This window comes from Saccostrea echinata, unplaced genomic scaffold (assembly GCF_033153115.1).
Source record: "Saccostrea echinata isolate AGI-Se365-2 ecotype Australia unplaced genomic scaffold, CSIRO_AGI_Sech_v1 ptg000030l, whole genome shotgun sequence".
In the NCBI taxonomy this organism is placed as follows: domain Eukaryota; kingdom Metazoa; phylum Mollusca; class Bivalvia; order Ostreida; family Ostreidae; genus Saccostrea; species Saccostrea echinata.
Genome location: NW_026889779.1, coordinates 1088776 through 1102956, shown reverse-complemented (window position 1 = coordinate 1102956; position 14181 = coordinate 1088776). Strand labels below are relative to the sequence as shown.

The window sequence follows — 14181 nt, the reverse complement described above, 5'->3', positions numbered from 1 at the left end:
TGTTATATAAATCAAAAGAATGAAATCTAATTAGGGAAGTCTATATATTATTGTCTTTTAACAAAGATCATAGTCAAAATCATATCTCATCTTATCGAAAAATCAGACGGAAGACCTACTCGTTGCTCGCAACGAGATCTCATCTAGTTATTAGGGTCTTCCGTCTTCAGCGGAAGACCCTTCTATTATTCTTATGTTTCTTTTTCACTTTTATTATTATTATTATTCTTTTTTTTTCCTTGCCGATTTTGTGCAGAAGATTTCTCGGAGATCGCTCGATCGATTTGCTTCAAATTTTCAGGGTTAATGCGTTGCTATCTGAAGTTTATAACGCCGCTTCCGTTTTTGAAAAATCACTTCCGGTCAGAAGTTATCGCCCTTTGATCGATTTTTTGATAGACCTTGTGTCTGCACAAAAACTCAAGAACGACAAAAGCTAGAGTGTTGAAACTTTCAGTGGTGATAGACGACATGTTCTAGTTGTGCACCTTGGTTTTCAAATCTTCCAGAAGTGCGAAGTATGGAAGCTTGTTAGGGGTAAAAATTTAGGACGTGATTTATGAGTGAATTTTAGAGACATTTCTTATAATAACATTTTAAATAAAAGTATTTTGTTAAAACATATTGAACAAAAAGTCTTTAAAATCAAAAGACCTTTCATTTGATATCAAGAAAAAGGGGCTGACCCCTCAAATTAGGGGCTCAGAAGGGCCAAAAGTCTTTCATCTATAACTATTTATGATCAATATTTTGTTATAAGTTATTGAAGCAAAAATGTTCATCTTAACATTTTGCAACTATATATTGTAAAATTTTGATTATATGTTATGTAATAAGGGCCATAAGGGGCCAGAATGCTAAATCTTTGACACATTATATCTCAAAAGGGAAAATATTTTGATAAGCAATATTGAACAAAAGATATTCAGAATAATGTTCTAAACAATATGCACCCTTAAAATTTTTGCAAGACATCCCCATTAAGGAGTTGGAGGGCTGGCCCCTAAATATTGTTATTCTATATATCTCTTAAACGAAAGGAAATTTCTGAATAATTGTTGAACAAAAAGTCTTCAAAATCACAAGAACTTTCATTTGATATCAAGAAAAAGGGACTGACCCCTCAAATTAGGGGCTCAGAAGGGCCAAAAGTCTTTCATCTATAACTCTTTAATGATCAATATTTTGTTGTAAGTTATTGAAGCAAAAATGTTCATCTTAACATTCTGCAACAAGATATTATAAAATTTTGATCATAAGTTACGTAATAAGGGCCATAAGGGGCCAGAATGCTAAATTTTTGACACATTATATCTCGAAAAGGGGAAATATTTTGATAAGCAATATTGAACAAAAGATGTTCAGAATAATGCTCTAAACAATATACACCTTTATAATTTTTACAAGACATCCACATTAAGGAGCTGGAGGGCTGGCCCCTAAATATTGTTATTCTATATATCTCTTAAACGAAAGGAAATTTCTGAATAGTTGTTGAACAAAAAGTCTTCAAAATCACAAGACCTTTCATTTGATATCAAGGAAAAGGGGCTGACCCCTCAAATTAGGGGCTCAGAAGGACCAAAAGTCTTTCATCTATAACTCTTTAATGATGAATATTTTGTTATAAATTACTGAAGCAAAAATGTTCATCTTAACATTCTGCAACAAGATATTATAAAATTTTGATCATATGTTACGTCATAAGGGGCCAGAATGCTAAATTTTTGACACCTCGAACAAGGGGAAATATTTTGATAAGCAATAATGAACAAAAGAAGCTCAGAATAATGTTTTAAACAACATGCATCCTTTCACTCTTTACAGACGAATATCTCAGTCAAGATCTTGACTAATCTTATCCAAAATCAGACGGAAGACCCACTCGTTGCTCACAACGAGAACCATCTAGTTATTATTATTCTTTTTTTCTGCACAAATTTTGTGCAGACGATTTCTTGGAGACGGATCAATAGATTTGCTTCACATTTTCAGGATTGTTGCTAGGTTACCTGAAGTTAATTCCGGCTAAACAATTTTTTGAAATTCACTTCCGGTCGAAAGTTATCACCCTGTTATCAAAATTCAGAGGACCTCCTTGTCTGCGATGGAACTCAAAAACGGCTTAAGCTAGAGCGCTGAAATTTTCAGTGATGATTGAGGACATGTTGCCATTTTGCACCTGGGTTTGGATATTTTCCGGATGTGCCTAGTATGGAAGCTCGGTAGGGGTCGAAATTTAGGACACGAATCATGAGTGAATTTTTGAGACATTTTGTATCATATCTTTTAAAGTATAATTATTTTGCTAAAACATACTGAACAATATTTGTGCAGAATGACAAGATCTTTAATATGATATCAAGAAAAAAGGGCTGACTTGTCATATTAGGGGCCCAGAGGGGCCAAAAGTATTAAATCAATAACTCTTTAACGATCAATATTTTCGTATACATTACTGAAGCAAAAATGTTTATCGTAACAATTTAGAACCATATATTATGATATATACATCATATGTTACATCATTAGGGGCCATAAGGGGCCAGAATGCCAAATCTTTGGCGCTCTATATCTCGAAAGTGGGAAATATTTTGATAAGCAATATTGAATAAAAGATGTTCAAAATAATGTTCTAAACAATATTTAACCTTTCGATTTTTGCTAAACATCCCCATTAAGGAGTTGAAGGGCTGGCCCCTAAATATATCATTTGCATATATCTCGGAAACGAAAAAGAATTTCTGAATAGTTGTTGAACAAAGAGTGTTCAAAATCATTACAGCTTTAAAGTGGTATGAAGAAAAAGGGGATGGCCCCTCAAAATAGGTCCAAGAGGGGCCAAAAGTCTTTAATCAATAACTTTTTAACGATCAATATTTTGCAATTCATTACTGAAGCAAAAATGTTTATCGTAACAATTTACAACTTTATATTATAAAATGTATGTCATATGTTTCATAATTAGGGGCCATAAGGGGCCAGAATGCCAAATCATTGGCACTCTATATCTCGAAAGTGGGAAATGTTTTGATAAACAATATTGAATAAAAGATGTTCAAAATAATGTTCTAAACAATGTTTAACCTTTCGATTTTTGCTAAATGTCCCCATTAAGAAGTTGAAGGGCTGGCCCCTAAATACATCTTTTGCATATATCTCAGAAACGAAAAAGAATTTCTGAATAGTTGTTGAACAAAAAGTGTTCAAAATCATAACAGCTTTAATGTTGTATGAAGAAAAGGGGGCTGGACCCTCAAAATAAGGGCCGAGGGGGGCCAAAAATGTTTAATCAATAACATTTTTACGATCAATATTTTGCAATTCATTACTGAAGCAAAAATGTTTATCTTAAAAATTTCCAACTATATATTATTATATTCACATCACATGTTACATAATTAGGGGCCATAAGGGGCAAGAAGGCCAAATCTTCGGCACATTATATATTTTGAAAGTGGGAAATGTTTTGATAAACAATATATAATACAAAGATGTTCAAAATAATGTTCTACACAGTAAGTAACCTTTCAATTTTTGCTAAACGTCCCCATTTAGGACTTGAAGGGCTGGCCCCTAAATATATCTTTTGCATATATCCCGGAAACGAAAAAGAATTTCTGAATAGTTGTTGAACAAAAATTATTCAAAATCATAAAAGCTTTAAAGTGGTATGAAGAAAAAGGGGCTGGCCCCTCAAAATAGGGGCCGAGAGGGGCCGAAAGTCTTAAATCAATAACTATTTAATGATCAATATTTTGTAATACATTACTGAAGCGAAATAGTTAATCTTCAAACTCTTTAACTATATAACATGGTGTTTACATCATGTGTTATGCAATAAGGGATAATTAGGGGTCAGACTGTATAATCTTTGGCGCAATAAATCTTGAAAAGGAAGAATATTTTGATAACCAATATTTAAACAAAAGACGTTCAAAATAATATTCTTAATAATATGCAATCATTCAATTTTTGCTAGACGTCCCCATTTAGGACTTAAAGGGCTGGCCCTTAATATTTCATTTGCATATATCTCGGAAACGAAAAAGAATTTCTGAATAGTTGTTGAACAAGAAAAAATAAGTTAATTCAAAATCATGAGAGTTTTAAGATGATATCAAGAAAAAGGGGCTGACCACTCATGTAAGGGGCCAAGACGGGCCGGAAGTGTTTAATCTATAACTTTTTATTGATCAATATTTTTACACATTACTGAAGGGAAATTGTTTGTCTTAACAATCTATTTATATAACTATTTTTGTAACGAAAATCTCAGTCAAATTCTTATCTCATCTTATCGAAAATTGGATGGAAGACCCACTCGTTGCTCGCAACGAGATCGCATCTAGTTATTCTTCTTTTTTTTCTCCTTACCGATTTTGTGCAGAAGATTTCTCGGAGATGAATTGATCGATTTACTTCAAGTTTTCAGAGTTTATGAAAGTTTGTACCGGCATTTCAAAATTTGAAAAATCACTTCCGATCGGAAGTTATCGCCCTTTTATTAAAATTCAGAGGACCTCCTTGTCTGCAATGGAACTCAAAAACGGCTCAAGCTAGAGCACTGAAATTTTCAGTGATGATAGAGGACATGTTGCCATTTTGCACCTGTGTTTAGATATTTTCTGGAAGTGCCTAGTATGGAAGCTCGGTAGGGGTCGAAATTTAGGACACGAGTCATGAGTGAATTTTTGAGACATTTTGTATCATATCTTTTAAAGTATAATTATTTTGCTAAAACATACTGAACAATATTTGTGCAGAATGACAAGATCTTTAATATGATATCAAGAAAAAAGGGCTGACTTGTCATATTAGGGGCCCAGAGGGGCCAAAAGTATTAAATCAATAACTCAATAACGATCAATATTTTGGTATACATTACTGAAGCAAAAATGTTTATCTTAACAATTTACAACTATATATTATGATATATACATCATATATTACATAATTAAGGGCCATAAGGGGCCAGAATGCCAAATCTTTTGCGCTCTATATCTCGAAAGTGGGAAATATTTTGATAAGCAATATTGAATAAAAGATGTTCAAAATAATGTTTTAAACAATATCTAATCTTTCAATTTTTGCTAAACGTCCCCATTAAGGAGTTGAAGGGCTGGCCCCTAAAGATATACTAAATACCCTAAATACTCTGTCCATAATACATACAATAATATATATGATCATGGATACCATTCAATAGAATTCAATAGAACATACATTTCAAAGAAAATGCGAAGATTTGCTCGTGACATAGACAAATGGTCTGATACAGAAGAGCAGAAAAAGATAACATGGACATGAAATACATGTATATGGAAAATTGCACGGAAAAAAAAGTTGAATATATAAAGAAGAAAAGAAGTAAACATTAGAGAGGTTTAGTTACACCTTATGCGAAGAACTTGTATGGGTGACGTCATCAATTGTTGTGGTCTTTGACATCATGATGTCAAACCCGACGTGTAGCTACAAGTTTAAAACGTGTAATACGCTGTCTACCCGTTCGGCATAAACGACGTCAAATATAACGTGTACGTCAAAGTTTCGCGTACACGTTGTTACGTCACTTGTAACTAAACCTCTCTAGTATTACCAGTTCATCATTATTTCTTCTGCTGATAGTTATTGCTTAATTAAACTCAAGTATAACGAATTCCGATGTGAATCTGCTCGCACAAAACTTGGCTAGCTAGCTCTCATTCTATAATTCCGCCGTATATAAGAAACTTTTATCCTCCTTGACACTTGTTACTTCAAGCATTGATACAATGAAAGTAAAAATCGATGATGAATGGTAAAATTGCGCTGGTGTAGTGGTTTCCATATTGAATTTTAAAGCAGGCGATCTGGGATTAATCCCAATTATGTCTGAATTTTCTTTCTCATTCTCTAGCTTTAATTTACGTTTTCATCTTTATAAATGTTATTGAGCGTTTTTTCTTTGTGAATTTTGCGCTATTCTCATTCTTATTTTTTCCCTGAATTTTGTGCACGCGATTTCTCGGCAACTATTCAGTGGTTTTCAGTGAAATTTTCAGGAATAATGCGCATCTATAGGAACTTGATACATCTTGGAGGAATTTTGAAAATTCGCTTCCGGTGCCAAGTTATGGACAATATCCTGATTTTAAAATAAATAAAATAAAATTTTGTCGCACCTTTTTTTTAAAAAAATGGCTAAAGATATGAACTGGAGACTTCTTGGAGATGATAGTACATGACTTATAGGTGAACAGAATCACCTTTCCGTTCGTCGTCGGCACTTCCGGTCGCTTACGGAAGTGATCAAAGAAATCGACTTTCCTTTTTTATATCAATACTTAATCACATTATTGCATCTCTTTTGTAGTTTCAAAATATGTTGGTCCCATCGGAAACAAAAACGTCAACTTCCGGTTATAGGAGAAAAACTACATAATTTGAGTATTTTTCTTTTCCATTAATATCCTTTGTAGATAAAGTATTTGAAATGAATTCTAAATATGTTATTCAGACTGCAAATGTCTAGGGTAACGTCAAATATCTTTGTAAAATTCACTTCCGATCGTGTGTTTTTCTGTCCTCGAAAACTGAGCAAGATCTCGGAAACGGTAAGAGATGAAGACACCAAACTTATATGAGCAACAGACCATAAGATGTAGGCAAAACCATTTGGGTTCAGAGCATCAGCCGTCACTTCCGGTAGTCACAGGAAGTGATCAAAGAAATTGAAAATTACAATTTTTTTTTTTTTTATTTAATTAAAAATGCATCAATTTATTGCATCTTTTCCGCAGATTCCAAAGATTTTGGTCCCACCGGAAACAAAAACGACAACTTCCGATTATAAGAAGAAAAAAATAATTATTAAGTATTTTTCTTTCCCATTCACATTTTTTTGTAGCTAAAGTATTTGAAATGAATTTTGAATATGTTATCCAGACTGCAAATGTCTAGTCTAGACATAAAGTACCTGAAATAATTTTATGTATATTGTAGATACTGCAAATGTCTAGAGAAAAGTCAGAGATTTTTTATAAAATTCACTTCTGGTCGGCAACAGTAAACGACTAAAGTCTAAAAGTTTCAGGACTGATAGTCAGTTATCAGTTTATTTGAATCGTGAGAAAATCTTGTATCGCCATTACTTACGGTCATGACAGGAATTGATGCCAAAAAAAAAAAAAATAAATAAAATAAAATAAAATAATTGTTAATGGTTAGCACGTTGGATTTTCACGCTGACGACCAGGGTTAAATCCCTTCAGAGTGTCTAAATTTATTTTATCACTTTTTCAGCTTGAATTTTTTTTTTCAGAATCGGACGGAAGACCTCTCTTATTGCTCGCAATGAGTTTCTAGTTACTATTATAATTATTCTTTTTTTCATAGTTAGGGCGATATCTCAGATGTGAGTGAACGGATTTAAAAAATTTTTTTTCAGGGACGATGCATCATGAGAATATCTCCATACGTATTTTTCATTTTTTGAAAATTCACTTCTGTTCGCGATTTTTGGGGTAATTTGTTTCTTTTTTAAGGGTCCGTTTTAGGTGATAAACTACGTAATTTCGATGTTTAACTTTCTCATAAATATTGCTTAAAGATAAAGTACTTGAAATTTTTTCATGTATGTTGTAGATACTGCAAATTCTATGGAAACGTCAGAGATTTTTATAGAATTCACTTTTGGTCGCGTGTTTACCTGTCCTCAAAATTAGAATTTGATCTCACAATATTGCTCGGCAACAGCAAACGACTGAAATCTAAAACTTTCAGGACTGATAGTCAGTCATCAGTTTATTTGAATTGTGAGAAAATCTTGCATCGCCGTTACTTCCGGTCGTGACAGGAAGTGATGCAAAAAAGTGAATGGTTAATGGTTAGCGCATTGGATTTTTACGCTAACGACCATGGTTAAATCTCCAGAGTGTCTGAATTTCTTTCATCACTTTTTCAGCCTGAATTTACGTTTTTATTTTCAAAATCGGACGGAAGACCTCTCATTGCTCACAATGAGTTTCTAGTTATTATTATAATAATTATTATTATTATGATCCGGTGGTGTGCCTTGACCTTGACAAAAGGTCATTCTGATATGTTAAGGTCATTGACAGAAAAGTGTAAAATTACTATCTGTGCTATAACATGGAAGCTAATACTTGGTACAAAGATTGCTTATGATCAGTTTGAGATGACTATAGATTAAGGTCGCCTGGCAAATTTAAGGTCACTGGCAGAAAAAGTTGTAATGTTCCCCTCTGGGCTATAAATTTTTAAGGGGCGATCAATAGAAGCTCTTTCTTAAAACAGATATTAATAGAGACCGAGGGTTTGTCCTGATCTTGACCCAAGGTTATTCCAGTAAGTTCAAGGTCACTGGCAGAAAAAATACTTTCTACTTCATGCTTTAACTTTTTAATAGAAAATCACTGGAAGCTCTTACTTGATACAGAGATTATTTACATTCCAAGTGTGTGTCATGTCAGGACCTTGATCCAAGGTCTTCTGGCAAGGACATTGGCTAGAAAGTTCAAAATTCTTCTCTGAGTATAATTTAATTTTGTAATTGAGAATCATTTGAAGCTTGTTTATGACCTGAGGGTGTGTAAAGACCCTGACAAAGGTCATTCAGGCAAGTTCAAGGTCACTGTTACAAAAAGTGTAAAATTCATCATTGTCAGAAACCCACAAATTGGGGTTAACCTAAACTGGAAACTGTAATGGTGGTGATGCAAGGTCACTTAGACAAGTTCAGGGTCACTGTGAGAGAAACTGTAAATTTGTCTATTGTTTTTCTACTGGTGAAACATTGGAAGTTAATCATTTGAAAATTCCTTTTCACCTGAGAAAGTGTAATGACCTTGACCCAAGGTCAGTACTTCTGGTCCGCAGCTCCAACGGAAGACCTACTCGTTGCTTTGCAACAAGCTTTGCTCTAGTTACATCTTTCCATTGTAAATTCTTTTGCGCATGTGTTTGACGCACATTTAAATGAACTCAAGTGTACATGAGTTTCCCAATCATAGTACCTTATAGAGTTTTCAGTATTTATCAGATATCAATGCTAACACTGTACATCCACATGTATTGTAGTTGGTGCTTACATTCCTATGGAGTTAGAAGCTCTACAGTTGCTTATTGTAAATGTACAGTGTATTGAATTATTGTATTGTAAATTCTTTTGCGCATGTATTTGACGCACATTTAAATGAACTCGAGTGATCAAATTTCCCAATCAAAGTACCTAATAGAGTTTTCAGTAATCAGATATTAATACTTACACTGTACATCCACATGTATTGAAGCTGGTGTAGACATTCCTATGGAGTTGGTAGCTCTACAGTTATAAATCCCTGACTGATTTCTCTGTATGTTGGAGATTGTGTAGTTGAGACCTGTATCGAGGACATAACTGGGACTGTCTTTCTTGATCCAGCTCCATCTGATGTCTGTATGAGGGTTGGCAGCAGTCACGCTACATGTCATTGTAGCTGTCTGACCCTCAACAACCTTGAATGGACTTGAGATAGGGGTGCTCACTTCAGGCTTATCTGTATTAATTTTATAAACCAAAATTAACAAATGCAAATACATGTATTAATAGCCATTCTCCTTAACCACTTTAGCTTTAGTGGCACGCATAGTCACTGAAAATTACTACTCAACTGTGGTTCTCTGAGAAAACCAAGAAGATTTAAACAAGAGGCCCAAGGGCCTTGAATCGCTCTTCTGATAAAGTGTACAACCTATCACTTCTTTTTGAAGCCTCTAAGTATCCTGTATATTTAGATAAAGCCTTGAAATTCCAAAGGTAGGTCATCATGACCTACATTTTAGATGAAACACTGAGAACACAAGATGATTCTAAGCCAATTAGTGCCTGAGAGTAGGTCAAGGTGACCTACTTATCACGTCATTCTCTGAGGACTCAAGATGCATCAATTAACTTTGATGATTCTAAGTCAATCAATTACTAAAATATCTTTAAAAAATATAACCATAAAATTTCAAAAGTACGTCACAGTGACCTATTTTCAGATGACATACTTTGAGGACCCAAGATGCATCAACTGACAAAGTTAGATGATTCTAAGCCATTTAGTACCTGATATATTTAAATAGAGCCATAAAATTTCAAAAATAGGTCACAGTGACCTCCATTTCAGTCGACTAACTCTGTTGACCAAGATGCATCAACTGAAAAAGTTTGGTGACTCTAAGCCAATAAGTACCTAAAAATATTTTTAAAAAGCAATAAAATTTCAAGAGTAAGTCACAGTGACCTACATTTCAGTCAACTTACTTCAAGGACTCAAGATGCATCAACTGACAAAGTTTGATGATTCTAAGATAATTAGTACCCAAAATATTTCATTATAGCCATATAAATTGAAAAGTAGGTCATGGTAGCATACTTTTCAATAGCCGTACTCTCAGGAACCAAGATGGATCAACTGACAAAGATTGATGATTCTAAGCCAAATAGTACCCGAAAATATTAAATAAAGACATAAAAAGTCAAAAGTAGGTCATGCTGACCTACTTTTCAGCTGTTGTACTCTGAGGACCCAAGGTGCATCAACTGACAAAGTTTGATGATACTAAGCCAATTAGTACCTAAAAATATATAACTAAAGCCATAAATCTTCAAAAGTAAGTCACAGTGACCTACTTTTCATTTGTTGTACTCCGAAAACCCAAGATGCATCAACTGACAAAGTTTGATGATTCTATGCCAATTAGTACCTGAAATATTTCATTAAAGCCATAAATTTTCAAAAGTAGGTCACGGTGACCTACTTTTCAATCGACCTACTCCAAGGACCCAAGATACATCAGCTGACAAATTTTGATGATTCTAAGCCAAATAGTACCCGCAAATATTAATTACAGCCATAAAATTTCCAAAGTAGGTCAAGGTGACCTACTTTTCAGTTGTCGTACTCCAAGGATCCAAGATGTATCAATTGACAAAGTTGATGATTTTAAGCCAATTACAGTCCCTGAAACGTTCTACTTTCCCATTTTTCCGTTCGCTCACCGTTCGTTCACCGTTCGTTCAGCGTGCGTTCACCGTTCGTTCACCATGCGTTCACCGTTCGCTCTCCGTTCACAGTTTTGCGTTCACCGTTCACCGTGCGCTCGCGTTCACCGTTCACAAAGCATTCAGCGTTCGCTCTTCGTTCCGTTCACTTTGCGTTCACCTTGCGTTCAGCGTTCACCTATCGTTCAGTTTTCATTGTCATTCGGAACTCCGAAGTGAAAGGACTTATCTTTTTGTAGGTTAGGAGTTACAGGTTTTTTAATTTAATAACTTACATATCGTGTTTGAAGAATCATTATTTCATGGGGGAAAATATCTACGATATATATTTTTATTATTCTAACTTAGCTGTTAGGTTATTTATTAAATTACTCTGAAAAATAAATGTTGTTATAAGCACATTCTGTACCTATGTAGAACGATGCTGAAATATTAAATTTAACTAAAGGCAATGTGCAAATACTTCAAGCACTGCAACATTTTGTTGTTTTGTTAAAGACGACAAATAGTTAACGGAGATATGATTATCCAAGTCAAATAATTACGCAGCAAAATTACGAAAATATTTATTTATAACACTTTTTTTTTCAATTACTACAGAAAATATGATAGAACTAGTTCTGAGAGTTATACATAGTACTGCGGATATCGTATTAATTTATTATCTTTAGAGCGATTAAATTGATGGTGTGGTTGAAGGAAATATTTATTTAAAATGTAATGCACTACAGAATTTTCTCTACTATAATATGTAAAGTCTATAGTTATAGAGAGAACAAAAATCTTTCTTCACCGTAACTTTATATGTTTGTCATTCGATATGATTAATACCCCCCCCCCCTTTTCCCCCTAAATCGGTTACTTAGTCAGTATTGTATTTCCAGAATATTTTAATTAACATTTTTTAAAAAAAGTTAAGGTCTTTTTTAGAACAAAAATTTCAGTCTCAAAACAAACAGGCATCTAAAAAAGTCACAAAACAATAGTAGTTCAAAATGTACACGTGTCGGCAGTGGTATATGGAATTGGCAGAGTATGTTTCAAATTCAAGTGTTAATGCCCTATGTATTTTATTCAATTATCATTCAAATGTTGGAATCAAATCTAGAAATGATAAAAATAAATGTTATAACTTGTTGGAAATACTCGCACTTCGTCTTCGATGTGACGAAACTTTCACACCTGCACAGTCTCGAATGATTTTGATTGACAGGACAAGCACGTGGACTTCGTGTGAACTTGAAGCAGGAAAATAAAAACGAGTATGACTGTCAAACAAATGGATTTGATTTGTTGATAAAAAAAAAAGAAGTTACTTTCACTGTCTGATATACTTAGAAAAAAATTTCAGAGTTTTTGTTTGATATAGGTACAAACATGTAGTGAAGCCTGAAATGGGGGGGGGGGGGGGGTTAGCTAAAACGGAATATTTCTCTCTCTCTCTTACTCTCTCTCTCTCTCTCTCTCTCATTTGTCTGTTTAATAAAAACTATAACAGCATATTACTTGAATATCAAGTTCTGAAAATTGAATTTATAACAAATAATATGAATATGTATCTTTGTATTACCTTGTCCGAGTATAATCACGGCCATCTACAGATAAAACATGGCCGTAGGAACCGAGGGGGAGGGAGGGCGTGCCCCCCTCCCCAATAATTTTGCCGATATATAGATTATTATAGTAAACATAGATACTATATGCTTGTGCCCCCGCAATAAAAAGTCTGATGATCTTTTTTTTTTTTTTTTTTGCTTGTCAGGAAATTTTTGGTAGTGCCCCCTCAACTATCAACTGAAAATGTATGGCTGTGCCCCCCCCCCCCCCCCACCGAATTTGCTTCCTACGGGCCTGATAAATCATCATGTAAAATAGAAATGACACAGAATATATTATTGTATTAAAAATTTAAAATACGAGCGTATAAATGCAAAACGTCCATTGACCTATGTAATTAATTTTTTTTTCATTACTTTACACGAAATCGCCTTAACACGGAGATATATGAATGGATGTTACAACCACTTTAATTCATTCTATAAGTCAGAAGTTTTCTCTGATTTGTTATCAAATAAGAATAAACATTTTTATTTTCCAACTAAAAAAATATCTCATACTTCAGAGTTTGGCAACAATTGCAATGTTTTAATGCGATAAAAATCGTGTGATTAAAAACTTAATGTGCATGCATCGTCTTTCTCAGGACAATTTTGGAGAATTTATTTTATTGACTTATTTATTCATTCATTTATTGGTTTACTTATTTATTATTGATTGATTAATTTATTTATTTATTTTGGCACTTGACATAATAAAACAATAAAATAGTTTCAATGCAAGGAAAAGATCAGAGGCATTCCGAATATATCGTTCATCTTGCGTTCACCGTTCGTTCACCGTTCACTTTGCGTTCGCGTTTGCGCTCCGTTCGCGTTCTGCGTTCGCTCACCGTTCAGCGTTCACACATCGTTCACCAAGTTGCGTTCAGCGTTCACACATCGTTCACTCACCGTTCGCTCTGCGTTCGTTCAGCGTTCGTTCACCGTTCGTTCAGCGTTCGCTCACCATTCAAGTGGGAAAGTAGAACGTTTCAGGGACTGTAGTACCTGAAATATTAAATGAAAGCTATAAATTTTCAAAAGTAAGTCACAGTGACCTACTTTTCAGTCGACTTACTTCGAAAACCCAAGATGCATCAACTGACAAAGTTTGATGATTTTAACCCAATTAGTACCCGAACTATTTAATTATAGTTATAGAAATTGAAAAGTAGGTCACGGTGACATACTTTTCAGTCAACCTACTCTGAGGACCCAAGATACATCAACTGACAAATTTTGATGATTCTAAACCAAATAGTACTCTAAATATTTAAATAAAGCCATAAAATTTCAAAAAGTAGGTCTTGGTGACTTACTTTTCAGTTGACGTTTTTCGAAGACCCAAGATGCATCAACTTACAAAGTTTTATGATTTTAGGCCTTAAAATGTCCAAATTATGCCTCTAAAATGCTTTGAAATCGAATGCTTGCAAAGTTCAAAAAGTAAGTCACTGTGACCCACTTTTTAATAAATATGTTTTATGGCCCCAAGATGCATCATCTTGCAAGATTTAATGACTCTCAACCTCTCAGTACTCGAATTAA

General features: G+C 34.0%; 1 protein-coding gene across 1 annotated transcript in view; it reads right to left on the bottom strand.

Moving 5' to 3' along the window:
• LOC133196093 (B-cell receptor CD22-like) overlaps positions 1-14181 on the bottom strand; it is a 613523-nt gene that overhangs the window by 548972 nt on the left and 50370 nt on the right. The window contains exon 5 of the mRNA XM_061332034.1: positions 9273-9542. Within this exon, the coding sequence (XP_061188018.1) occupies positions 9273-9542 (270 nt within the window). The remainder of the gene's footprint in view (positions 1-9272; positions 9543-14181) is intronic.